We start from the raw sequence: 27,231 nt of genomic DNA on the forward strand, positions 1-27,231 counted from the left end.
GGATCATTAAAAAAAAGCACATGGTTATCCACTAAATAAAGTAAAAAAGGCTAAAAGGAAGGTGCAGTTGCAAGTTCAATTCTAAGGTTTCATAATTACCATAACATCCTCCCATATGTTCTGTTTTATGGTGTCATCTACAGCTGGCCAGTTTTTATAAATGATTGGCACTGTGGTCCGAGTTAAAACCCCAATGTATGACATAAAAGTTGAACGTGCATCTCCGCAAGGTGCGCCAAAGGAGTTAAACTCCACTTTCACCTTTCTTCCTTGTGCTTTCTTCACAACAACTCTGTGCATGGTTGTAACCCCACGACCAGTCTGCTTGGCCTTGGACTTGGCATTTTTTGCCTTGGACTTGGCTGGTGATGACACATTTTTGGCTTTGGGTTTGGCTGGTGATGAGGTCTTTTTAGCCTTGGACTTGGCTGGTGATGAGGCCTTTTTAGCCTTGGACTTGGCTGGTGATGAGCCCTTTTTAGCCTTGGACTTGGCTGGTGATGAGCCCTTTTTAGCCTTCCACTTGGCTGTTTCAACAATTTTTTTGGCCAGCTGTGTTGAGTTGGCCTTCCACTTGGCACTTCTCTTTTTCCTTGGTGTAGCCATTTCTGTTTTGCAGCTGTGGCTCCTGTTCCATATGAATAACAAATAAAGTCAGTATTAAAAATAATTTACTTAACAATTAAAAATAATTTACATATGAATAATTTACTTAAATGATTTACTTAACACAACTACAAGATCACAAATACAAAATAAAAGATCACAAATACAAAATACAAATAAAAGATCACAAATACAAAATACACATATAAATGATTAACTTAACACAACCAGCAGCAGCTAGCAGTACCATTACACATACATATATTCTCTCTATTACATTTTTTGCAAATAATGCACAATAGCAGCTCTATATATTACATTCTCTCTATTACATTGTTTTTCTTTTTATTTGCATGATGTATCCATATTCCCTCACAATCAGGCCTCTTGTAAGTGGTGTCATCCTCATTCATCAGCTCATCAAATTCCTCAACAGATGGAAGGCCATTGGTAAAGGACTCATGATCAATCACATTGTTCCCTAAATCATCCTCTTGAGAACAGTCATAATAGTCTTTATTAGGGGCTGCAATCACGACTGACCAGCTCGAATCAAGTGGATCATCTACATAAAAGACTTGCTTCACTTGGGCAGCCAATGCAAACACATCTTTCTTATGACCTATTCTATTAAGGTTAACCAATAAGAACCCTAGGTCATCTATCTTTATGCCCTTATTATTCTCTACCCACATACACTTAAACAAAGGAACCCGAAAATCACAATAATCTAGCTCCCAAATTTCTTGGATAACCCCATAGAAAACCATGTCAGTGTAGACCGGATTCTTATCTTTCGCGCTCGCCACCTGCATTGTATTCGCCACCAAGGTAACCCCACTATTTTGGACAGAACGGTTATTGTCCTGTGCCTTTGTGTGAAAATGGCACCCCCCAATCTCATAACCCTCATACTTCAGCACACTCATTGGTGGACCGTGAGCTAGCCGCCTCAATGACATTGTTATCTCCACCTCTCCAAGTTCAATTAGATGTAAAACCTATGGTAACAAAGATTGAGTTACACTTTGTAAAACTTTTCCAAAACACCAAAATTTTGTAACAGTCAAAGCTTTGTAAAGGTAACAAAGTAGCATACCTTTTGACGTAACCAGTAGATAAATTCACGGTTGTGGGCTTCTAGCAACCACTTATCACTTTTTTTTTTACTTGCATGTAATTCTTTCAAGTAGGCCTTGTGTTCTCTACCAACAGATTCCAAACAAAAACATCAAAATGATGATTTCAAATTAAATTAAATTCAATATGTTATAAGTCTAAGTGGTGGATAAATACACTTACTCGGCATAAGGTTCGACTTCTGAGGCATTCTCCAATACAATTCGGTGTGCTTGCTCCCAAGATTCGCGGTCTACTAAATGTGCCTTAGCCCCTGAGAGAGGTCTATTGCTGTTTTGTGCCCCCATCCGCGAGTGAGGAATTCCAATTGCTATTGGATCAGATAAATAGTCGGAGCAAAACTCCACAGCTTCCTCAGCGATGTAACTTTCAGCAATGCAGCCCTCCGGTCGATTACGGTTCCGTACATAACCCTTTAAGACTTTCATGGCTCTTTCAAATGGATACATCCATCTATAGCAAACCGGTCCGCACAATCGAACTTCTCTAACAAGGTGAACGGTTAAATGCACCATTATATCGAAGAACGAAGGTGGGAAAATCTTCTCTAGCAAACATAAAGTTTCAACGAGATCGTATTGCACTTTATCCAACTTCGACACATCAACCACTTTAGTGCAAAGAGCATTAAAGAAGAAACATAGCCTTGTTATTGCATATCTCACGTGGATGGGCAGCACCGAACGTATGGCGATGGGTAGTAATTGCTGCATCAACGTGTGGCAATCATGAGACTTTAAACCATACAATTTCAACTCTTCCATGGATACGAGGTTTCGCACATTTGAAGAATAACATTCCGGGACCTTAGTACCCAACAAACACCTACATAGTGTTTTTTTCTCAACCCTAGAAAGAGTATATGGAGCTGCTGGCAAAAAAGTTCTTTTATTCCCAACCTCGGGTGCCAAGTCAAGTCTAACTCCCATTTCCACCAGATCTAAACGGGCAGCCACACCATCTTTGGTCTTCCCTTGAATGTTCAATAGAGTTCCAATAATGCTATCGCACACATTCTTCTCAATGTGCATTACATCCAAGCAATGCCTAATATGAAGTGACTTCCAATACTCAAGGTCAAAGAAAATTGATCTTTTCTTCCAACATGAAATAAGGGATTCACCACCTTTTGGCTTAGTTGACTTAGTCTTCCCGAAGTTACAATTGATTCCAGAAACTTTTTCTAAGACATCTTCGCCACTTAAAGGTGTAGGAGCCTCACGATCATCCTGCTTGTTATTAAAAGCAGCCTTTTGTTTTCGATATGGGTGGTTGCGGTCCAAGAATCTTCGGTGGCCTTGGAAACACATTTTCTTACCATGTTTCAAAAAAACCGAATCTGTGTCTTCTCCGCAAATGGGACATGCTTTATAACCCTTAACCGTGCACCCAGACAAGTTACCGTAAGCAGGAAAATCATTGATTGTCCACAAAAGTACAGCCCTCAAAAAGAAGATGTCTTTTCTAAATCCATCGTGCACTCCATCAATTCCCTCCCACAAGGTCTTCAAATCATCAACCAAAGGTTCTAAGTACACGTCTATATCGTTTCTCGGCTGCCTAGGACCAGAAATCAGCAAGGTTAACATCATAAACTTCCTTTTCATGCACAACCAAGGAGGAAGGTTATAAGTCACTAAAAGTACGGGCCAACAACTATACCGGCTGCTAAGGGAACTGTGCGGATTTATCCCATCAGCAGAAAGGGCAAGCCTTAAATTTCTAGGCTCACTTGCAAAATTTGGCCACTTTTGGTCAACAAACTTCCAAGCTGGAGAATCAGCTGGATGCCGCATCATGCCATCACTCATTTTGTGTTCAGCATGCCAAGTCAGATTCTTTGAAGTCTCACAAGATTTAAACATCCGTTTAAATCTTAGAATAGGTGGAAAGTACCACAACAGTTTTGCTGCCACCCCTTCCTTCTCAACTTCTTCCTTGTTGACCTTCCACCGAGATAGATCACACTTGGGGCACCTTGTGTCATGCTCATATTGTTTTCTATACGAAATACAGTTGTTCGGACATGCATGAATCTTCTCATATTCCATTCCTAAAGCAGCCAATGTCTTCTTCGCCTCATACGTAGATAAGGGAAGCAAATGATCCTTTGGAAGCATATCTCCAAAGATGACCAGCATATCAGTAAAGTTATTGTCGGAATGACCATGTTTTGCCTTCAAATTGAACAACTTGACTAGGGCAGATAACTTGCTGTAATTATGACAATGTGGGTATAAGGGTCTCTCTCCTTCCTCAACAAACTTCATAAACTCATCCGGATTCTCATTGAAATTATCAAATGCACCTTCGTACATGTTGACTGTTTCAGACCCAAATACATCATGTTCTGACTCCACAAATGTAGGGGCAGCACACTCACCATGCCATATCCAATTATTATATCGCTTGTCTATACCATTAAAGTAAAGATGCTCCCTTACTATCTTAATGGTAAACTTATTCAAGTTCCCACATTTCACACAAGGACACTGAATGTACTTATGATTGGTAGCATTCCCTAATGCAAATGCCAAAAAATTATCAACTCCCACCTCATACTCCTTAGTCATCCTATCAGCATGCATCCAGGTTTTATCCATTGCCCTTAATTGTCGATATTAACTTCACATAAAGAGACAATAGCCAATTCAATATTAATGTGCAATCAAATTAAAATGCAAATTTCTCACCTAGCCTCTTATGAAACAAATACTCATTAATACATTTTAATTTTACCCTAAGAGACAAACATTCATGTACTGCAATTTACATATAAGATTCAAAACATATATGTTATATATGGAAAACAAAAAGCTCATAAGAGACTTTAGAGGGACAACCTATTATTCCTAAAACTCAGCAAGTGTACCATACAGAAATCTACACTAGCCACTTTATTGTTCCCCCAATTTTTTTCAAATAAAAAACTTATATGCATACTAGGACAGCTCTTATGTCATATTTACAAGCACAAGCTTAAAATCAGAAGACCAAAATTGAACAGCAGCATGAATGTGATCGAAGTAAATAATTAAGAAATATACCTAGGTTAGCAATTCCTCATGTGTAAAAAGGGCTGCTGGTTATGTCTTCTAATACAAACAAAGTAAACCTGAAAAATGAAATGCACAATTTATAATTTGCTAAAACACAACAGAGTAAGTCAAACAAGGATCCTCATTCAGTAATTAACTACCAGAACCACCTATTTCTTAATTCAATCTCATCTAATTAAGAAAGTAAGAACAAAGAAGCATCACACCGACACATTTTTCTAACTTATTACCAGGATGGTACCATCAAAACAGTCCAAAAATCATAACAACAATATGTTTTTATTTGTGAATATGATATGGTACCAATCTGCTGGGCCTCCACAACAAAAGCTCAAGTGGTTGGCCTACACTCACACATACCCATTGATTTTATGATTGCTTTCATGTGGTGTGAAGTGCAAATATATAGCCATATATTAATAGCAGGTTCCAGCTCATAAGAATCAAAGGCTGTCTATGTCAAACAAACGTTTGCAAATCAATTAACAATGAATAAGGCAGACATGGTAGTACTATTGTTAGCTCACACTTCACCAGACATCACCCCCCAACAACATAACCTTGTTTTATTAAATATAACACATTATTATAGCAAGGAAAACATGCACTTCAATTATTTTCAAAAAAAATAAATGAAAAAAGTTGAACCTTCCATTTCTTCAGCATTACATTTTCTCACTTATTATAAAAGATTTAAAGTTTTGTTCTGGACCATGGATGATAATATAAAATTACAACTACTAGATAGTCCAAATCTCACTCACTAATTTAAAGTTTTGTTCTACAAAATGGAGCACAGAAAACGCCCTTGTGAGCAAACTAATTTACCCAAAAATTTAGAAACTAATTTACCTAGAAATTCACCTTCACCTGTCGAGAGCATCTTCAAGCGGTGGCGGCGACGACAAAGAGTGGCTGGGGTGCGACTGGTCAGGTTGTTCTTTGACGTCTGCAAATGGAGAGGCTAAGAGTCAGAGGGTGAGAGAGAGAAAGAGAAGTGAGAGTGAGAGAAACAGAAGAACTTACAATGAAGTCTGGGAGTGGCGACGGTGAGTGTGTGAGGCTGATGAGCAGATAGTCCAAATCTCACTCACTAATTTAAAGTTTTGTTCTACAAAATGGAGCACACAGAAAACGCCCTTGTGAGCAAACTAATTTACCCAAAAATTCAGAAACTAATTTACCCAGAAATTCATACTTCACCTGTCGAAAGGATCTTCAAGCGGTGGCGGCGATGGCAAGAGAGAGGCTGGGGTGCGACTGGTCAGGTTGTTCTTTGACGTCTGTGAATGGAGAGGCTAAGAGTCAGAGGGTGAGAGAGAGACAGAGAAGTGAGAGTGACAGAGAAGTGAGAGTGAGAGAGACAGACGAACTCACAATGAAGTCTGGGCCTGGAGTGGCGACGGCGACGGCGACTCCGACGATGAGTGTGTGACACTGATGAGCTGAGACAGTTTTTGCGAGATGGAATTTGCGAGAGATCGAGAGACAGATCGAGATCGAAGTGAGCTGAGAGATAGATCGACCTAGGTTTTTAATTTTTAGTATATTATGTATATGTCTAAGTGTTGGGACTTGGGAGTAGGACAAAAAAATTTAAGTCAGATAAAACACATTACATATCAGTGTTAGGATAAAAAAATTATAAGTGTTGTTTTAAGATATCACTGATGTCTTTATAAGTTCTTAGAAAAATGACAATATTATATATCAGTTGAAAAAAACCATGTGATATCTAATAACGTTTAGAAATCAGTTAAAAAATTATCTGATATTATAATTTTTATAATATCAGTCACATTCAAATCTGATATAAAATGGATGATATCTATTGACATTTTTCTTGTAGTGATGTGGTTTATATATAACATCTAACATCAAACTAATTAATAATATATAAAGACACTCAATATCTTATACTTTGTTATATAAAAGGTTAAAAAATTCAATTTTAGAATTCCGTACTCTCAATGAAACTAACAAACTTTTATCACTCAAGACAATGATTATAGATCGATGGTGGCGAAAAGATTGATTGCATACTTTGAATTATATAGGTTATTAATTTTTCTTAAATATAAAGTGTGAGATTTGAACTTTGAAACATTTTCTAACATTAAGAAGAAAAATACCTATTTTGGCCAAAAAAGAAGAAGAAGAAAAATACCTATAAACCAATAATTCTAATAAACGTCATATTCATTAGAATTATGCCTTCAAATTGATTGATGCATTATCATGGTAAATGAAAGGCACATTACACGCTTAAAAAGGTTTCGATAATCCTACAACTAGAATTGAGAATAACCACAAAAGAGTCCATAGCATTATATATAGTTAACTTGATCAACACTCTCCAACATTGTTAAAAACAAAAAAAGAAACATTTCTCCAACAGTCATTATTCTTCTTTTTGGATATATGCTTACAAATTGGACTCCTCTTGTTTGATGAAGGAGACCAACCTATTCATCAAATCCACTGCCTTCTCACACTCCGGCTTCATCAGATGGAACACGTGTCTCTCCCCTTCATGCTCCACAATCTCCACCGTCCCTTTCCATCCACTACCTTTCAAAGCCTCATAATAACAAGTCCCTCTCTCCCTCAAATGGTCCTTCTCAGCCACAAACACCAACACCCTCCCACACTCTAGCCTACCCAGATCCTCTACAGCCGGTTTCAGCCTATAATCCTCCAACCCACTATTCTCAGCGCACATGTACAGCCACATTTTGTCATCATCCGTACCCCCAAAATATGGGTGCACCAAGGCCACCCCTACAAGTTTCACTCCGGGTAACCCACTTGAACCGACCCGGACTACCATATTGTGGGAAATATTTGCCCCGGCACTGTCACCCGCCAAGAAGACCCGACCCAAATCTGCATGGTTATTCAACCACGGATCCGGGCCATCCCCGTTCGCATGCAATGCCACCCATTGTAGCGCCGCCCATGAGTCGTCGTAGCATGCGGGTATTGGGTGCTCCGGGGCTAGACGGTAGTCAACGGAGACGGCAATGACATTTGATTTGGCGACGAGGAAAGCCACGTACTTGTGGTAGCCCGGGTGGAAAGCTGACCCGATTGAGAAGCCTCCACCGTGAATGTAGACTAATAGAGGGAGCTTCTTATCCGGGTCGGGTATTTGGGGCATGAAAACACGGGCGGAGACAGCGGAGGAGATAACAACGTCTTTGGATCGGACTTCTCCGGTGTCCGGGTCATCAGATGGAGGGTGTATCTCGGTGGGCATGAATCTTTCTACACGGCCATCTTTGTAAACTTTGAAGAAGGGAAAGAATTCATGAACTATCTCTGTATTGCCTAAGCTTGATGATGAATCCATTTGCATGTGTTGGTTGGTTTAATTATTGCTTTCTTTCGCGAGGAGGGTTGAGTACGTAGCAGTTCATGCATTTTATAATAAGGCTGTGTTAACCCCTACCTAATTTCTACCTAAAATGTTTGAAAAGAAAGTAGCTGGTAATATCCGTTGACATATTGGAATGATAGTTTGCTGACATGCAAATTCTGATCCAACAGCAAGTCTAGACACTATTATATCATTTTGGGGAAGGTCTGAAAAATTCGAACTCAAAATCCGAAATTTTGAGTGGTGTCACTCTAAAGTATAGGAATAAATGTTCTTAACTGCTAGAGCTACAATATTCTACAGACATATCTTATTTTAATTGAAAAAAAAGAAATATGAGAACATTCAAAATATGTAAACCAAGGCAGGGAACAATTAATACATGAGCATTGAAGTTTCAATTTTTTTCTTGTACAAAATGAGAATTGAAAGGATTAGCAATTTGAGAGTGGACATAACCTAGAGGAATCAAACAATATCAAAGCTTATTTTACGTCAAAAAAGTAAAAACAATCAAAGTGCAACTAGTTCAGAAACAAAAAGGGAAGCTTTGCAGTATGCACATATTCTAGTACAACAACAAATCTTATTATGACTTCAAATTCCACTCTCTCTCAAATAAACACAGACCTAGCTATTCCTGATTTATGAAAGAAGCTACCTTTTCCACCAAGCCCACAGCCTTGTCACAACTTGGGTTGCACAAATGGAACACATGGCCCTCCCCTTCACTCTCCACAATCTCAACGGCCCCACCCCACCCACTCTTCTTCAGGGCCTCATGGTAAGCCCAAGCCCTGTCCCTCAAAAAGTCCTTCTCAGCCACAAACACCAACACCCTCCCACAGCCCAGCCTCCCCAATTCCGGATCCTTTCGCGGGTCAGTTCTCGGATCATCCGGCCCACTCTGCGACGGGAATATAACCTCCAATAACTTATCGGGCCCGTCGTTCATAAAATACGGGTGAAGCAAAACTGCCCCCACAATCCTCAGCCCATTGAGCCCATCGAGCCCAGCCCGGCGCACCACGTAGTGGGTGAGAGTAGCTCCGGCGCTGTCCCCAGCTACGAAAGCCCTATTAAAGTCCACGTAATCATTGAGCCAGGCTTCAGGCCCATTACAATTTGAATGGGCCGCGGCCCACTGGACTGCATCCCAGGAGTCCTCGAAAGCAACAGGAAGCGGGTGCTCGGGGGCCAGACGATAGTGCACAGACAAAACGACGACGTTCGCTTCGGCGGTTAAAGAACGAACGTGGCCGTGGTAGATAGGAGAGAACGGGGACTCCAGGACGAAAGCACCGCCGTGTATGTAAACGAGGAGGGGGAGTTTCCGGGTCGGGTCGGCGAGCTTGGGGAGGAAAATCCGGGCGGATAGTCCGGATTCGGGGGACAGGATGATGTCTTTGGATCGGACCCCAGTTTTCGGGTCGTGGTCGGAGGGTGGGACGGTTTCGTTGCCTCTGAATCTCTCTACGCGGCCGTCCTTGTAGATTCGGAAGGCGGTTGGAAACTCGACGGCTATTTCTTCGTTTGAGGTTAGTGGGTCCATTAATGGAGATGAGAAATGGTATGTGGGTTTGATCTGTGAAGAAAGGCTTGATTGATTTTTTGGGTTTTATAAATGAGAGTGATCGAATTGAATTGAATTGAATGCTGCATACGCTAGGTGGGTATGATGTATTTAGTGTTTACCAGAAAAAAAGAGATGTTATTAATTAATCAACCAGATTTGGTAGAACAGTCGAAGATAGTCAAATTAATACAAGTTGAAGAAACTGAAAGCGATGGCTTCTGCCTCTCTCTCTGTCACCTTTGGCCGCAAACACCTCCACGAATAAAGCAAAATATGTAGGCCATTAGTCTGATCAGCTTGGACTGCCACGTAGTGGACTGTATTGGCTCCAGCACTCTTGCCAGCCAAGAAATTATATTATTCTCAATTCATTTTCTCACCTCTTTACTGGCAAGAAAGGTCAAAGTTTCCCAATTGTCACTAAACCTTCACCAACAAATCAAGCCAAAGATATCATAAATACGACTCATTACTGTGAGTAATCAATAGAGGTATTAAAGTTACAATCATTTCAATGTTTTTGTTGAAAATATTATATTCCTCAATTTATAAATGGTTATAAATTTAGTTAATTTTTTTGTAATAGTGGTTTGAATCTGAAATTATGTGATTTTGTGAATCGAAAAGAGTAGTTACTTTCATATTAATTTATTAATAAATTAACTTTAGACAACTCCATCACCTTCTAATATCTTCAATTCAAATGATGACCAAGAAATAATTTTAAAATTTAATTTCTTATATAATAATAACAAGCATGGCTCTTTTCTAGTACAAATTACTAATAAGACTAACTTTATCATTTATTATATGTATATATATATATCGATAAAAGTATATAAATAAGTATTATTATAATCAAATGGCTAAATGGTTAAATGACTTTCGATTTTAGAGATTTTTTACAAGGATGATCTTTGAAGTAAGATCTTAAAAATAGACGGCTCGGATTTTAAAATTATATTGTGCAGTGGGCCCAACATGATGGTTAGCTTTATATTAACTTACTAACCAGTTAGTTTTAAAGCATTCTTGTATATATATATATATATTATAAAAGAATATTTTATGAATTAAATTGAATACAAGTTATATATATGGGGATCCATGATAGTAATAAAAAGACAGATTTGTGGGGGCTTGTAGCTTTTTGGTTACAAAGGAAGGCCAAACGAAGAGGCCTAGAGGGGGGAGGGGAGGGATCAAAACCCGGTGAGGTGGGGGCAGCACAACTGCTTGGCCAACTGGCCTACCCCAAGTCCTCACTTTAATAGAGAATATTTACTCTACACCATACCCAAAGTTAGAGTTCAATCCTCCTTCCCTTTAACCCATTTTATAAGAAAAACAAAAATGACACATATTTAGAAACAATTTTAGACCATTGGATGTAGTCATTTTCAAAGATTAAGATTAAATATTTATTCCTGGCCAAAAAAAAAAAAAAAAGGATTAAATGTTACCTCTGATAAAATAAAAACCTAATTTCTCTCACCTCCGTAGCATAAACTTATTCTCCCCAAAAACTTCTGGTTAACCCCCTCTTGCTTCATCTTCCTCAACCCACCCAAAACAAAAACAAAACTAGAGATGGAGGTGCTTTGCATCTGTAATTCAAGATTACTTGACAAAGAAATGCAAAACAGCATGCTTGATCTTAAAGTCATGATGGAAGACTCAGATTTAAATCCATTTATTCTCTTCTCATGTGGTTTCTGATCAATGAAGCATCTACTTAACTTTTAATCATCTTTAGCATCAACAAATTTAGCCAAAAAGAAAAAGCAAAAGCAAAAGACCTCCCGCATCCACCTTTCAAGGTTTTGAAAAGGTGATTATTTGTACAACCCTTTGAAGTTGCAGCGAAAACTAACAGGCTTTCCTGGATCTTACTCCCTCACTGTTATGAAATCAACCATTTTTTGGCAGCAAATGCCCTGCCTTGTCGCTATTGGCGCTGGTTTTTTTGTCTTAAATAAGTGGACCAAAAATAAATTGGGCTGCACATTAAGAATCGGACCGGCTGGGTTTATGTTTAAATATCTTTCTCATTTTGGACCACAAATTAAAGCATCTTTTTATTTTTGGGACTATAAAAAATTTTATGAAATATACAATTGGGACTATAAATTTTTTAATGAAATATACAATTGGGTTTGTGTTTAAATATCAATCTTATTTTATGAAATGTACAATTGGGACTATAAAAAAATTTAGGATCGTTAGTGGTAAAAAAAAAAAACAAAATTTAGGATCGTTAGAAACGCGTCCAATACTCCAACATGACCATAAAACACAAAGATGACACAGTTTGGAAGAAGAAAAAAACCACCAATCCACCTTTGAAGATGACTACTACGTACTACGTGTAACTGGATTGTTAAACACCTTCGAAGTTGCAACGAAAGCGCAGTACTGGCTTTTGCTTTCATGATTTTCTTTTTCCTTTCCTTGACTTATTCCGACTTGGAATATATATATTCAAATAGAAAGGGTAGCAAGAAAACTAGTTCGCTGCCAATGTGCAAAATAATGGTGGATAATCAATTTTATCCATTGTCATCTTCAAATAATTTAGGACCAATGAATTTGCAGCCTGTCATCATTTTCTTTTGTTTTTTTGGTCAAAACGTGTCCTCATTTTCAAATATCATGCATGCATATTTGATTATTCACAGTAACCGCGTAACTATTCATTTTGAAACTATGAGAGAGTTATCTTGGCATCTTCTGCTTCTTAATTGACTGACGCCCATGTATGTATATATATATATATATAAATAGCAAATTAGCAAGTGAGTGAATAAATGGAGCAGAAAAGGGGAAACGCGATGATGGCGAGATTTGTAGCTGAAGTTGATGAGAGGCCCCGGAAATGGAGAACCAGAGGCTACGGCACTGTTGACGGAAACATGCCATGGCCCAAGGACCCTACACGGGACCGCAGACTCTACAGCACTAGTCCCAAAAACGTTGGCAACAGAGGTACTTCATACTTGATTGTAATTAATTTACATGCATTTTGGCGCCGTTGATTGCTTTTGATTCATTAATTTGGAATTAATTAAGGTGAGTGGAGTGTGGAGGAGCACGAGCAGTTCCTCAAGGGTTTGCAGGAGGTAGGAGACGGAGATTGGACTGGGATTTCTAGAGACTTCGTGACGACTCGTACGCCGACTCAGGTGGAGACCCATGCTCTCCTGGTGTTTCGCAACCAAAACCATACACTTAGACGCCGTATATCCACCGTCGTTGCTGAGACCGTCAAGTCCTCGCTTCAGGTTGCAGAGGCTACAGTCAGAAAAATTGGAGATTCTATAATTCCTCCCTCTTACAATCCACCCGACTCCAGCGGGTCACATATAATTAGCATCGCTTCCGATAAGGAGGACAACCCAATGCATCAGAGAAGGGTACGTATATAATTAATCAATGATTCGGAACAAAAAGAATTAATAATGAATTGAACTTATATATAGCTAATTTCATTTGTAGGTTACTTCAACGGAGTGGATCTTTATATACATCAACTTCTGCCTAGAGGTTTTGTCGGCGACTTTTGATCAGATTTCCTCACCAAGAAAGCCTGACTTTGCACTCTTTGGTTTGTTGTTCTCTGTTGTGGCTGTATTTGCTTGCATTTGGGAGCTCATCCTGAAGGGTATGACGGAAAGAGTCGTAGTGAAGAGGTGGAGAATGGTGTGGTGGTTTTATTATCCGCCTCCCCAATCTACGCCATTTGGTACTTTTACGGACTTTTATGGATTGGCCTGTGCCATCACTCAGTGCATGGTCTCCGCAGTTCAATATGCTTTCCTCCATAGCCATGTTGATAACCCTATCAAAGTAACCATTTTGCCTATCATCTTTCTTGTATGTTTGGCCGCTTCGGCAATCATAAGGAATCGAAGGTACACCAACACCATAAATGATCACTCATTGTGATTGTCAGTCTTCTACCCAGTACTAGAAAGCCATCATCCGTTCCCATGCATCTATCTTTATTCTATTAATTGACAATTTCTTTTAAACTTTTAATTCATAATTAAGTACAATTTCGATTAAAGTTTTTCTTATTGGAAAATTGTGAGAGAGATAAGAGATATATAGAGTGAGAGAGATGAGATCGACCAATAAAAACTGATACTGAGAGGAGGGAGATGAGATAGAGATTTAATTTGCTAGCAATAACATTCATGTATTTGCTGATAAGTTCTATAAAATGTTCCGCTTTATAACATTCATTTCCTAAATGTGAAAACTTTTTTGGTCCCCCGAACTTTGTTCTTCTGTGTTCTTCTGTTTTTTAACTTTATAACATTCATTTTCAGTTATGTTTATTGGGGTTCTCTTTGATCTTTCATGTATGCTCCCAAAATATATACAAAATACTATATTCATAAACTGGGTAAATAAATAAATAAATAAACTGGTAATCAAAGTTTACAGTGTAATGGCATGCATCATTCAGCTCCCAAAAGTATTTTTGATTATTTTCAAAAAATATTTCTTTCCTTCTAGAAGGAATGCATGACGTCGGGAAACGAGTTCTCTTTCTTAGAAAACTAATTTATTTCTAATGTGAAATTAAATATGTTAAATGACAAATAAAGGTTTAAATAAGCATTTATATATACTAAAATGTACGTTGGAAATGTCACTCATGTGTGAAGTATTTACTTTTATGTCAAATTTTTCGTTAATAAATTAAATATTAATAGTAACTATTTGTATTTAATTACTATCATATAGAAAATACAAGATCAAAATTGATAAAAATTAAAGTACAAAATTAAAATGATACAACCAAAATTACAGCAGTAGGAGGCAATAAAGCTGTAGGCGGTACTGCACGTGACTGGATACTGCTAAACGTACACCTTTGAAGTTTCAACGAAAGTCATGTACTAGTTTTTTCTTTTTTTACTTAATTCCTTGATCTGACTCCATTGACTTCACATTGGCGTGGAATGTAGCAAGAAATCTCCTACGCTGCTTCGCATGTATGATGATGCCAATTAATTAAGAAAGACGTATGCTACAAGAAATTAATGTTGGCAAAGTCCACCATTTTTTGCAACTAGATTCCTTCAGTTTGGATTGTCAACACTCACATATTTATTGTTGACTATGTTATGCCACGCCAAATTAGTGGTTTAAGAGCCACTGATATTATTTGGGATTGCCTTAAATGTGGTGTAGTGTATAAAGCAACAAAAAAGGACATAATGTAACTAAAATAGAAAGGGTGGTTAATTGGTGGCAAAGATAAAGTTGTCCCAATTAATTGGTGGTTATTTGGGAAGCCTAGTTTTTGGTCAATTCTATCCAAATGGGTGTTTTCTGGGAATGACAAAATGCATTTTAAAATTGTCCTTTCACACTCATGCACTCACACAACGAGTTTAATTGGCTATTTTTGGAATGCAAATACCAACTCGCTTTTGTTGGGCGTTTTGGTTTAAACGGGTATTTGAGTAGTCTAAACAGGCTTTTAGGGTGTTGTATCATCTTGATCCGACATGAGTTTACTCACAACCATTCAACGCTACTGTCATACCAAATTGAGGCACCAACATAATATTAATTACAAATTTACAAATAGTGTAGCAGGTGACATAACAGTATTATGGCAGAGGTATATAAAGTTTAGACTTTACGTATATATGAAAAAAATGAAATAATATAACATTAGTTGGAACCTGAAATTTTGGGAATTGTTCTGGTGTACATAGCATTAAGCTTTTGAGTATTAGTTAACCTATCATTTCTTAAGGAAAAATAAAGTTATAAGACTAAAATTAAGGTGGCTTGCTTTTGTTAATCTAGCAAAATTCTCTTTTTATGTTTTAGTGTGTTTATATTCTTTGCCTATTTTTTTTGTGAAAATTCTCCACTTTAATGAATGTTTTATATATTTTTAAATTTGCAGGTCTGAATCTCAATTAATTGAAAAAATCGTTAAAAAGATTTCATCAGAAGTGTTAAAACGTGCCTATATGAATGTGGCAAAGTACCCAATTGGAATAGAGTCTCGTGTACATGATATTATTGAGCTTTTAGGTGGCGGGGTAAATGATGTTTGCTTTATAGGTATATGGGGTATTGGTGGAATAGGCAAAACAACACTTGCTAAAGATGTTTATAATTCAATTGCCCATAAGTTTGATGGTAGTTGTTTCTTAGAGAATGTAAGTGAAACTTCAGTTGAACACGGAGGCCTAGTCGAGCAACAAGGTTCTATTCTTGATCGAATTCTAGGGGATGCAATGTTGGTGGAGACCGACTTTGCTGATAGAAGAATCGATATGTTAAAGACGTGGATGAGGCAGAAAAGGGTTCTCTTAATACTTGATGATGTGAATCCATTGGACCAGCTAAACAAAATAGCTGGAGGACCTGATTGGTTTGGTTTGGATAGTAGAATTATTATAACCACAAGAGATATGGATTTACTAAAGGCTCATAAAGTTGATGAAGTACATGAGGTTAAAGAATTATGTAACTCTGAAGCTGTTGAGCTCTTAAGTTGCATTGCCTTTTCTGGGAATAGGGTTCCGGATGAATATGTGAAACTCGCAAATGATAGAATTAGAGCATCCAACCCAAAACCAATTGGCAATGGGTGGAGAGGCCCAAGACTTATAAGCACATATGCTAAGCCTTAGTTTTCCGATGTGGGACATTGCTCCACATTACTCTCAACACGCCTCCGCACGTGTGGCGATATTTTGAGCCTTACACGTGAACAAATTATATTGGGTGACGTGGGAGCACGTGTGACTGTTGGGCCTTACACGCGGATAACCAAGCTCAGATACCATATAGAAACTATATGTTCTTATTGATTAAGTAGCAGAGTACATCCCTTTATATAGAGATAGGATTAGCTATAGGATAAGAGCGTCAATCCTAATCAAAAAGGCAACAAACATTCAAAATCTAAAACTAAGGAAACAAACTACCAATCGGCTAACCATATCAGCTTCCAGAATTCAAATTCAAACCATATTATCCAATATGCCCCCTCAAACTTGGTCGATGAGAAGCTCGCAAGCCAAGTTTGCTGCAGAGATAGACAAACACCTTTCGAGACAGAGGCTTAGTAAATATGTCTGCAAATTGCTGTGCAGAAGGAACAAATTGTGTAACCAAGGCCCCAAGAGCCACCTTCTCGCGCACGAAATGATAGTCAAGAGCAACATGCTTAGACCGGCCATGAAAGACGGGATTGACGGTCATGTGCAAAGCAGAAAGATTGTCACAGTATAGAACTCGCGGCTCAGCGAGAAAAAGACCAACATCACGCAAGATAAAAGTAATCCATGTAAGCTCAGCGGCAGCACAAGCCAAGGCGCGATATTCAGCTTCCGAACTAGAACGAGAGACCGTAGGCTGCTTCTTGGTGGACCAAGACACACAGTTATCACCAAGGAAAGTGCAAAAACCAGTGATAGACCGGCGAGTAACAGGGCAAGCTGCCCAATCCGCATCAGAAAAGCCGGAGAGAGCCAAGGTTGAAGAAGAGCGCAGATGAATCCCATGCGTAAGAGTACCATGAATGTATCGGAAAATACGCTTCACCAACTGAAAATGAGAAACAGTAGGTGCCTGCATATGCTGACAAGCAAAATTCACACTGAATACCAGATCGGGCCGAGTGAACGTGAGATACTGCAAGCCACCAACAAGACTCCGATACAATTGAGGATCAGAGAATGGTGTATTATCAGGGGAAGAAGCTTTGGTAGGCATTGGAGTAGATAAAGGACGACAATGAGTCATCTGTGCACGATCCAAAAGCTCTTGAGCATACTTAGCCTGATGAAGAAAAAGACCATCTGAACAGCGTTCCACTGCCACCCCCAAAAAATAATGGAGATAGCCCAAATCCTTCATGGAAAATTCTTTTTGAAACACCTGAACCATGTCATCAATAAGAGAAATAGAGCTGCCAGTTAAAATTATGTCATCGACATATAGAAGTAAGACAAGCACATGACTGCCACGATTTAAAACAAACAAAGATGAGTCGGCCACACTACAGAAAAAACCAAGATCCAGTAAAAATGTAGTGAACCGATCAAACCATGCACGTGGAGCTTGGCGGAGACCATATAAAGCACGCTTCAATTTGCACACATGATGAGGATACTTAGAATCTTGGAAACCAGGGGGTTGCTCCATGTACACAGGTTCAGACAAATAACCATGCAAAAAGGAATTTTTTACGTCCAATTGACGAATATCCCATTGTTGAGCAAGGGCAAGTGTTAAAATAATCCTGATGGTTGTAGGTTTAATTACTGGAGAAAAAGTTTCAATAAAATCCAAACTGGGTACCTGAGAGAATCCTTTAGCAACTAGCCGAGCTTTGAGACGCTCTAACGAACCATCAGACTTCAATTTGGTTTTAAAAACCCACCTGCAACCAACAATGTTGCAGCCAGGAACACGAGGCACGAGTTCCCAAGTGTCATTAGCACGCAAAGCCTGTAATTCTTCATCCATGGCAGCTGCCCAGCCACTATGTTTTAAGGCAGATTTCACAGATTTGGGTTCTATAGGTTCAGTAACAACGGAGAAACAATACTTGGAATTAGGCTTTACAATACCGGATTTTGACCGAGTAGTCATGGAATGATGAGACGCTAGAGGAAGTGCGACATCAATGGGCTGAATAGGCAAGGGTGCGACATCAGTGATCGGAAGAGGCGCTGCATGAGTGTTTTGAACAGGCGCTGCATCAGTGATTGAAATAGGTGAATTCCCATTAGATGGCTCCTCATCAGGCAATGGAGAAACAACTAAGGATGGAACTGGAGAATGAGGAGGAGAAGATGAGCCAGCCTCAACACACGTCACGCCACTAGCAACTGGAATAATATCTTCCAAAACTGGATCACGTGGGCCTGTGAACGGAGGTGAAATTTGAGAAGCAGTGGGCTCTACTGTAGCTGTAAGCCAATCAGGAAAAACTGCAAAATCAGTCAAGGAAGCAGTAGGATTAAATAAGGATCCAGGATTCTTAAAAGAATAATTATCCTCATCAAATACCACATGACGGGAGATATAAACTCTGCCAGTAGGTGGATAAAAACATCTATAACCCTTGTACTCATCACAATATCCCAAAAAGACACAAGGCAAAGACCGAGGATTAAATTTATGCTGAGCATAAGGCCGTAAATAAGGAAAACAACGAGATCCAAAAGCCCGTAGAGAAGTATAGTCTGGAGTATGACCATATAGCCTTGCAAATGGTGATTGCATATCAAGGACCCGCGTAGGCAATCTATTTATGAGCCAAACAGCTGTATGGAAAGCTTCTACCCAAAAACGTTTAGGCACCCCTCCATGAAACAACAATGTTAATCCAAGCTCAGTAATATTGCGATGCTTACGTTCTGCCATGCCATTTTGTTCAGGTGTAAACAGACAAGACTTATAATGAACAATTCCATGAGAAGAAAGATAATTAGCCAAAACCTGATTCACAAATTCACCGCCACCATCAGATTGAAGTATTTTGATCTGTTTACCAAATTGTGTGGTCACATATTTATGAAACTTAGTGAAGCAAGAAGTAAAATCACTTTTTAACTTAAGAGGAAACATCCATGTGAACCGAGAGAATTCATCAACGAAAATCACATAATAGCGAAACTGCTGAACAGAAGCAACAGGTGCTGGTCCCCACAAATCACAATGTATTTTATCAAACAACCCAAGATCATTTTTATTAGATGAAATAAAAGGGAAGCGACAAGACTTGGCCATCTGGCAGCTAGTACAAACTTCCTTATTAGAAGTAGCAACAGAACTAGAAATTAAATTCCGACGACATAAGAAATCAAATATTTGCTGATGTGTATGTCCTAACCGATGGTGCCATGTAGACTTGGAAACAACAGAACACCTGTTTGCATAACACACCACTTTATTTCCAGGCCGTAGACTGTAGAGATCACCGCTCCTCCTTCCTTTCACCACTATTTGCTAAGTTGCTTTGTTCTTAACCAAAAAATAAGTATCAGTAAACTCAAACTGATATGGTAGATCTGAAGTTAATTGACTGACAGAGATTAAATTTTTTTTAATTCCAGGCACAACCAAAACATCATCCAAATGTAACACAGTATTATCAACATGGATAGCAGCCTTTCCAATATGTGTAATTTCTAGAAATTCACCATTACCCACCATTATTTTGTCATGCCCATGATACGGCGTAATGAAATAAAGCTTACCAGGGTCATTGGTCATGTGTACACTAGCGCCGGTATCAGGAAACCACTCTTGGTCTTGAGCGCTAGATATGGTGAGAGCAGCAAGAGCCTTTGGTATGTCCTCAGATTGAAAGGATTGATTAAACCTATGCCAACAGCGGAGAGCCGTATGATTAGGTTTGGAACAAATTTGACAAAACTGACCTTTCATATTTGAATTTGAGGAGCCAGGTGCACCAGTTGGATTGTTAATCACACCAACATTAGAACGAGAGCCATAGTCAGTGGACCGACTAGTCTGTGTAAAACCTCTTCCTCGTGAACTAAAGGAATTAGCTCTTCCAAAACGTGGCTTGGAAGTATTTTGACGCTGACCCATGAATGCAGTATGATGATTCAGATTATCCTGTGCATATAACAGCCTTATATTTTCATGTGACTTCAACAAAGGCACTACCTCATCATAGCAAGGAGTGGGTGGCTTCAACATAGTTGTCACAAAAGATTCTCTGATACCATGATAGAATTAGAGCATCCAACCCAAAACCAATTGGCAATGGGTGGAGAGGCCCAAGACTTATAAGCACATATGCTAAGCCTTAGTTTTCCGATGTGGAACATTGCTCCACATTACTCTCAACAGCAAATGCTATAGTGGTCTATGCTAAAGGAATTCCATCAGCTGTCAAAGATAATATGGGAGTAAAACTAAGTGGTAAAAATATAGAAAAATGGCAAGCCATGTTAGATGGTTACGAAAAACAAGCTGCTAGTGTGAATATTGAAATGGATCATAGTGACAGCTGTGTTCCAGCCGAGATTCAAATGACTACTCCTAATGTACTACAAAAGATTTCAAGTGGAAATACCCCCGAGGATTGTGTAATTCAAGTGGCACAAGATTTCAAAAGTGTTGGTCATGACTCCATAATGTTGAATGGTCACATCATACACGTGGGGAACCTATGCTTCAATCAAGACTTTTTCGTATTCTTACCCAAAGTCATGTAAGTATAATACATACAATTAATGTTGTCTTATTCTTTCTTTCTTTTTTTGGTGCACAATGTTGTCTCACTAGAAGAAAAATGGTCAAAATGAACCATTTATATATTTTGAGACCAAAAACATGAAATATGGGCACGATTCACTAGAATATAAATTTTTTGTTAAAATCTGAGGAAATTGAAATAGAATGATTTGAAATACAACTTTCATCCTTAATTCATAAAGAAATTGCTTTGTTATTAATTTTGAAAAGTTTATATTTTTGGAATTACGTATCTAAGTTGTAAATTTCTTTAAAACATACCATGTGACCTATGTTTTCTTTTTTCTATTTTGTCTCACAGAGTTTAGAACATTTGAGATTTACAAATTAATTTGCAAAAATGCGATTTTCTAAAAAGCCCCGAATTTACTAAAATGCTTCACTTTTTGGACTTGAAACTAAGTTTCTGTAAAGTTGAGAATGATCATTCTGTTGGATTCCTTGATCAGCTTGTTGACTGCACAACAAATGTAGTGGTCAAAATTCATAACAATACTATATATTTCTGACTATATATCTTTACATAAATTTTAATTGACTGCATTACTAATTTCACATGTAGGCTAATTCAGTCGGGTGGGCATGTTTACTCTTCGGCTTCTGCATAGAGTTTGTGTCAATTGGTTTTGATTATGCTTCCTCCCCAAGTAATCCCCAATATGTACTATATGGTGTGGTTTGTGCTTCTGTGGCTCAACTCGCTTGCATCTGTGAGCTCAGTTACAAGATTAAAACGGAAAGAGTTAAACTGAGGTGGTGGAAAAAATATAAATTCTGGTGGTTTTTATATCCAGGTCACGATGATATCCCTTTTGGTCATCTTCCTGATTTTTATGGGTTAATTGGTGGCATGTTTCAATGCGTTTCGTCAACACTTAAATATCATTACTTCAATCGACCTGATGATAATCCTTTCACAGTATCCGTTTTGCCTCTAATCTTTCTTGCATGCTTGTGTTTTTCAAGATGGAATGAGAAGAAAAGGTTTGAGAACCTTCCAAGATGAGTAGACATGGGCACTTAATTATGTGTTGGGCCTCTTTCGGTTCCTCTCTTGGTTGTTTAATTTTCTTTGTGCCTTCTGTAGGCTTTTGTTTGTGTATTTGGGAAGGCTAGGTATGGGTGGGTTCTGGATGTGGGTTTTGTCCTCCCCAATTTTGGCTTATTGGGTCTTCCTATTGTATCTATCTCTTTAGTCCGATGAAATATTCCATTAAGAAAGAAAACAAATTTTTTTAAACAAAACTGATAATGTTCTACAAATTTAATTGATGATAGCCTTCCGTGGCCAAAAACAAAATCATTGATGAATAGCCTTCTGTGGCACAATTTTGTGTCCTCCCCAAGAAAGCACCACTATGCACTATATGGTATTTTGTAGGCTATTGTGGCTCTACTCCTTTGCATCGGTGAGCTTACTTACAAGGTTCTGAAGGGAAGATCAAATTGATCAGGACGCGGGGTTTATCAAGCACGTCCTTGTTACAAGCTCTTTGGTAGTATCCCTCAAGTTTATGTGCTAATTTGTTGTTGTGAGTTTCAATTTTGCACAAACTGATAATATATGTGCTACAATTATGCTTGATAAGTTATATCTATGGATTGCAGTGATTTGGGTTTGTCACTGTGGGTATATGGTTCATATGGAAATGGAGGTGCAGCCTAGTTTTCAATGCCGATTTCATATATTATGCCTTTTGGGTTTAATGCTAATTGTGGTTGGTTTAATGCTAATATGGTTGCTAATCCTAAGCCTCATAGGCAGGTGGTCCAGTTACTTGGTCCTCTCGTGATGGTCCTTGCCTCAAATTGAATACCGATGGATGCAGGTCTTGGAGCTGGTGGTCTCTTGAGGAACAACTCTGGTGGCTGGGTATGAGGCTTTTAAGCTTTTGGTTGATGGGGATTGGAGGTCAGGTGCTCTGTGCAATATGTTATATGTGTATAGAGAGCAGAATTGTGGCGCCACTGATCACTTGGCTTCTCTTTGCTTTAGATTTGATCTGCAGGGTACGTAGGAGTCCATTTTCCATTTCGAACAGAAAATATATATTAGCAAAAGCCAGCCCTTTTAGTATATCAAAGATGATTCACATTTGATGACATTTAGCAACATCGATCCATATATCATATGAAGTCAAGTAAATGTTCTTTGCCAAAAACACAACTTAATTGTGATATGTGTATTATTTATGATCAAATAATCTGTGTATTTAAATGTGATATTTTTAAGCAGAAGTGGACAGGGAAAGAACCAAACTCAATATAATTATTATCGTATAGGCCCAGCTAGCCTTCATTTCATCTCCTACTTTGAGAAGTACATGCATGAAGTCATCACTTACCACACTGATAAAAATGTAACATTGCTAAATCAGAATTTGACAAAATCAGGAAACAGAAACATAATTGTAGTTAAACATAGTTGTAAAGAGTGTTAGACAAAATTACACTTCAGACTTCTGGAGTGAGCGTTGAATACTATAAACTCGTTATTTTTCTATGTTATAACACGGTCAAACAATTTTTTTCCCCTTCCTTACATACATCTTTCTCTTATTTTTGTTTTTCCTTTTTCTCATTCTCTATCGTCTTCCCCCAATACTATAGTCATGGTGTGATGCCCGCCTTGGCCAACCCTAAATTCGAGCCCAAGAGATGAGACTCAAAACTTCATGTTTGAGGCCTTGGTATTGGCCCACATATAAGGGATTAGTTTTAAATCCTCTTACTTTTTTGGAAAACGTTCACCAGCATATTTGCATGATCGTTTATAATTTTAGCACCTAACAATATAGGCTCCTTCTATTAAGGTATACCTTAACTTATTTATGTTGAGGTATGACCTTGTTGGGGCCCACACGAGTTTTTTTGTGTCAATCCGAACCATTCAATTTTTACATCTCCATTGATAGATCATCCTTGCAAAAACTTAACCAAATCGGAAATCATTTGCCTATCTAAATTTGATAAAACAAATGAACGAACCAAATATTTTCGATGAAACCGTTCATTTGTTTGATCAAAGTTAGATAGGTAAATGATTTCCGATTTGGCTAAGTTTTTGCAAGGATGATCTATCAATGGAGATGTAAAAAATGAACGGTTCGGATCGACACAAAACTGCTCGTGTAGGCCCTAACAGGGTATACCTCAACATAAATAAGTTGAGGTATACCTCAATAGAAGGAGCCTGCCTAACAATAATCTATCCAGAAATATCACTTTTTGAACAGTAAAAGTCTCAAATGCCCCTTTCTCTTTTCCCAAACCACGACAATGCCATTTTCACACTCACAAAAATCACCCAAAAAAAAAAAAGGAAAAAAAATTGAAGCTAAAACAAATCTCTCTCTCTTCCTCCCTCCCCTCCACTAATCTCTCCCTCTCCCCCGGCCCACCGATCACTGCCAGAACCTTCATTGGCAAAATTTTAGACCAATAACGTTTGCAGAAAAACTCTCTCTCCATCTCTTTCTTTCTCTCTCTTTCATGTCTTGCAGCAAAATACCTTGTTTGTCGACCATATAGTGACAGTCGACGTCGACCAAAATCCGTGAAGAAGAAGATCGAAGAAAACCATCACCACCTACTGCCGATTAAGTTGTGGATCTTTGGGACAGAATTTGCACAAATCTTCAAACCAGGTACTAGGAAAAATATAGATTTGTTGATTTCACAATTGTATTATGAAAAACCAATGAACTGGTTTTGATGCATTCTTCTCTTTTGCAGAACAATCACTGTTGAGGATCTATCAAAGAAGCGGTCTATGGACCTTCGTCTTCTCCATGGCGGTGCTTACGGACACTCTTGCCTCTTGGTTTGGTAGATGGTACATGTTCTGCCAAGGAAGCTTTGGCGTCACAGAACACAATTATGAAAGAGCACTTGAGATTCTTAGCGCATTACAACTTGAACTAAATAAATGCATATCTAAAAGGCTTTTACAACAATCAAGGATCTTCTTAGGTTTATGCTGACTGTCAAGTCTAATATTCCTGCACAGAAGAAATCATTGATGGCTACTGCTGCATTTTCACCCACCCACCCACCTGTGGAGCTCTGTTCACCAAATTTGCCAGATCCATGAAATTGTGATCAAATCCGTGGAGCTCCACAAACTATCGCATGGACTTTCACCAAATGGTGTGAAAATAATATTTTACCCATATGCACCAAATCGCCAAATCTGTGGAGTTCTGTTTTTTTTTTTCTTTTTTTTGGTGTGAAAATGGCATTGTTGTGATTTGGGGAAAGAGGAAGGGGTATTTGGGACTTTTTCTGTCCAAAAAGTGCTATTTCTGCATATGCATATATTATTGTTGGGTTAAAGTTATAAACGGATCACGCCCGTGTTAAACTGTTAATGGTACGCTGTTTCCCTGCTTTCTTTGTATTTTTTTATAGCAAGAATCATTTTTTTTATTCGAAAATGAAAATTTAAACTTAGTACCTCTCTTTTTTTTTTTTTTTTGCCCATGAAAACTTAGTACCTCTCTAATATTGAAGAATGAAATACCACTAAAATATTGGACTAATAGTTAATTTTTGTTTTTAAAGACATGACCAAGAGTTAGTTGGTACATCAATGTCATTTGAATTAAAATGATGCTTTTTTGTCCCAATAGATTTACTCCATCATATACATGATACCTAAATTTTGATAGTATTATCAAGGTATTAAATTTCGAAGTTTTCGCCAAAATTTCGCCGAAAATTTCAATTTTTTGGGGTGTCGAAATCGAAACCCATTTTTGTTAAATTTTCGGAATAATTTCGACGAAATTTTCGGCGGTGAGACAGATCTGGTTTTGGAAGGAAGGCTGGGTTTTTGGAAAAAAATGGAAACCTTAGCAGGGAGACTGGCGGGGGGAAGCTGGGCGACAGGCGGTGAGATTGAGATCTCCCCCACCAGATCTGGGCGACAGGTGATGAGACTGAGATATGGGTTTTTGGACGGCGAGGGGGCGACGACATGAGGGCGACAGCGGGGGGGCGACGGCGGGGGGGAGACGGTAGAGAGAGAGAGAGAAAGAATGAAGAAAAAACAGAAAAAACAGTAGCTGCTGAAGTGGAGACTCGGGGGAAAAGAAAGGAAAGGAAAGGAAGGAAAAAAAAAAAGAAAAGGAAGGAAAGAAAAAGAAGAAATAAAATAAAATAAAAAGAAAAAAAAGGAAAAAAAAATTAAAAGGTTTAGGATTGATTGGGATTTGGGGCCTTTGGACAATTGTAAAGAAAAAAAAGGTTTGGAGTTTTATTTGGCCGTTTTGGAGTTTCGTTTAGTTGTTTTTAAACCATAAACTAGTAAACTATAATATATTTCTATATAAAAAATAATTTAAAATATCCTAAAAGGCCTAAACCCTAATATCATATACCATATTCTAAACAATATAGAATATAGATTATAAAATACATAGGGTTTAGTATACAGATTATAGAGTATAAATAATATACTGATTTTATTTAACAGTATTTGTCTTCAGCGTGTACTATATTCATCTTATATCACATAAAACCTACTATATAATTTGGTTTCTTCAATGTTTTTTATCAATTTAGTAGATAATATATTAAATAAATATATGGTAAAGTTTCATTCAAAATTTCCGTATTTTGATAGCAATTTCCGTCATTTCCATCTAATTTTTATCGAAATTTAAAAATCTTCGAAATTTTCGTCGAAATTTCCATCGAAATTTTCTCGAAATCCGAAATTTTATTCCTTGAGTATTATTGTTCTTTTTTTTTCTTTTTCTTTTTTTATGACAAAGTCAAACTGATAGGAACACCCAATTCAAAATCTAAACTTTTAGATAATTGAAAGTCACTTAAAGAGACATGAGTCATTAGGATGATGAATAAATTGTCAAGGAAAAACATACAATTAAAGCAAACCTGAAGCCCATTTATAAATGGGTCTATACTGTGGGCTGTAAATAAAGCAAAACCAAACTTAATTACTATTCCTACAATAATTAAAGCATATTCACCAACAAAAAGGAAAATAATTAAAGCAATTTCGGTCGGAAACAGCAGCAACAACTTGGGAAATCGTCAAACATTAATGTCGTTCATCCCCTTAATTAATGGTTAGGGTAAGGAAGATCCCCCAAACGACACCGTTTTCCAGCACCGTGTTTAAGTTTTCCTCTAGTGCAATCTGGAGACCGAGTCGTACAGTCGAA

The 27,231-nt window shown here is 38.0% G+C and overlaps 3 protein-coding genes, 1 long non-coding RNA gene and 2 pseudogenes across 4 annotated transcripts; 2 read left to right on the plus strand and 4 right to left on the minus strand.

Annotated features, from left to right (window-relative positions):
• Positions 1-920: 920 nt before the first annotated feature.
• LOC147276796 (uncharacterized) lies at positions 921-4,863 on the minus strand. The gene is made up of 4 exons (XM_086255563.1): positions 4,794-4,863; positions 1,909-4,371; positions 1,706-1,811; positions 921-1,607 (listed from the first exon to the last, which is right to left on the minus strand). Exons 2-4 carry the CDS (start codon positions 4,347-4,349, stop codon positions 921-923), a joined length of 3,234 nt encoding a protein of 1,077 aa, XP_086111689.1. The 5' UTR covers positions 4,350-4,371; positions 4,794-4,863.
• An 841-nt stretch (positions 4,864-5,704) lies between these two features.
• On the minus strand, positions 5,705-6,088 carry LOC147276797 (uncharacterized). The gene is made up of 3 exons (XR_015124064.1): positions 6,009-6,088; positions 5,832-5,916; positions 5,705-5,754 (listed from the first exon to the last, which is right to left on the minus strand). It is a non-coding gene; the product is annotated as an uncharacterized LOC147276797 (long non-coding RNA).
• A 1,142-nt stretch (positions 6,089-7,230) lies between these two features.
• Positions 7,231-8,401, minus strand: LOC147276798 (putative carboxylesterase 12 pseudogene; annotated as a pseudogene).
• Positions 8,402-8,535: 134 nt separating this feature from the next.
• Positions 8,536-9,898, minus strand: LOC147276799 (putative carboxylesterase 12 pseudogene; annotated as a pseudogene).
• Positions 9,899-12,561: 2,663 nt separating this feature from the next.
• Positions 12,562-13,968, plus strand: LOC147276800 (uncharacterized). Its single transcript, XM_086255330.1, has 3 exons — positions 12,562-12,745; positions 12,830-13,173; positions 13,256-13,968. The coding sequence occupies exons 1-3, from the start codon at positions 12,568-12,570 to the stop codon at positions 13,703-13,705; spliced, it is 972 nt and encodes a 323-aa protein (XP_086111456.1). The 5' UTR covers positions 12,562-12,567; the 3' UTR covers positions 13,706-13,968.
• A 1,791-nt stretch (positions 13,969-15,759) lies between these two features.
• LOC147276801 (disease resistance protein Roq1-like) lies at positions 15,760-16,333 on the plus strand. Its single transcript, XM_086255564.1, has 2 exons — positions 15,760-16,261; positions 16,314-16,333. Exons 1-2 carry the CDS (start codon positions 15,760-15,762, stop codon positions 16,331-16,333), a joined length of 522 nt encoding a protein of 173 aa, XP_086111690.1.
• The last annotated feature ends 10,898 nt before the right edge of the window (positions 16,334-27,231 follow it).

The sequence above is a fragment of the Dryas octopetala genome, chromosome 8 (assembly GCF_963921425.1).
Source record: "Dryas octopetala chromosome 8, drDryOcto1.1, whole genome shotgun sequence".
Taxonomy (NCBI): domain Eukaryota; kingdom Viridiplantae; phylum Streptophyta; class Magnoliopsida; order Rosales; family Rosaceae; genus Dryas; species Dryas octopetala.

Coding starts and splice junctions, on each gene's coding strand:
- LOC147276796 (XM_086255563.1), bottom strand. CDS start 4,349: ATGGATAAAACCTGGATGCATGCTGATAGGATGACTAAGGAGTATGAG. Junction 1,812..1,908: donor GAAGTCGAACCTTATGCCGA/GTAAGTGTATTT, acceptor ATCTGTTGGTAG/AGAACACAAGGCCTACTTGA. Junction 1,608..1,705: donor TCTACTGGTTACGTCAAAAG/GTATGCTACTTT, acceptor TTGTTACCATAG/GTTTTACATCTAATTGAACT.
- LOC147276801 (XM_086255564.1), top strand. CDS start 15,760: ATGAATGTGGCAAAGTACCCAATTGGAATAGAGTCTCGTGTACATGAT. Junction 16,262..16,313: donor ACATGAGGTTAAAGAATTAT/GTAACTCTGAAG, acceptor TTCTGGGAATAG/GGTTCCGGATGAATATGTGA.
- LOC147276800 (XM_086255330.1), top strand. CDS start 12,568: ATGGAGCAGAAAAGGGGAAACGCGATGATGGCGAGATTTGTAGCTGAA. Junction 12,746..12,829: donor CAAAAACGTTGGCAACAGAG/GTACTTCATACT, acceptor GAATTAATTAAG/GTGAGTGGAGTGTGGAGGAG. Junction 13,174..13,255: donor ACCCAATGCATCAGAGAAGG/GTACGTATATAA, acceptor TTTCATTTGTAG/GTTACTTCAACGGAGTGGAT.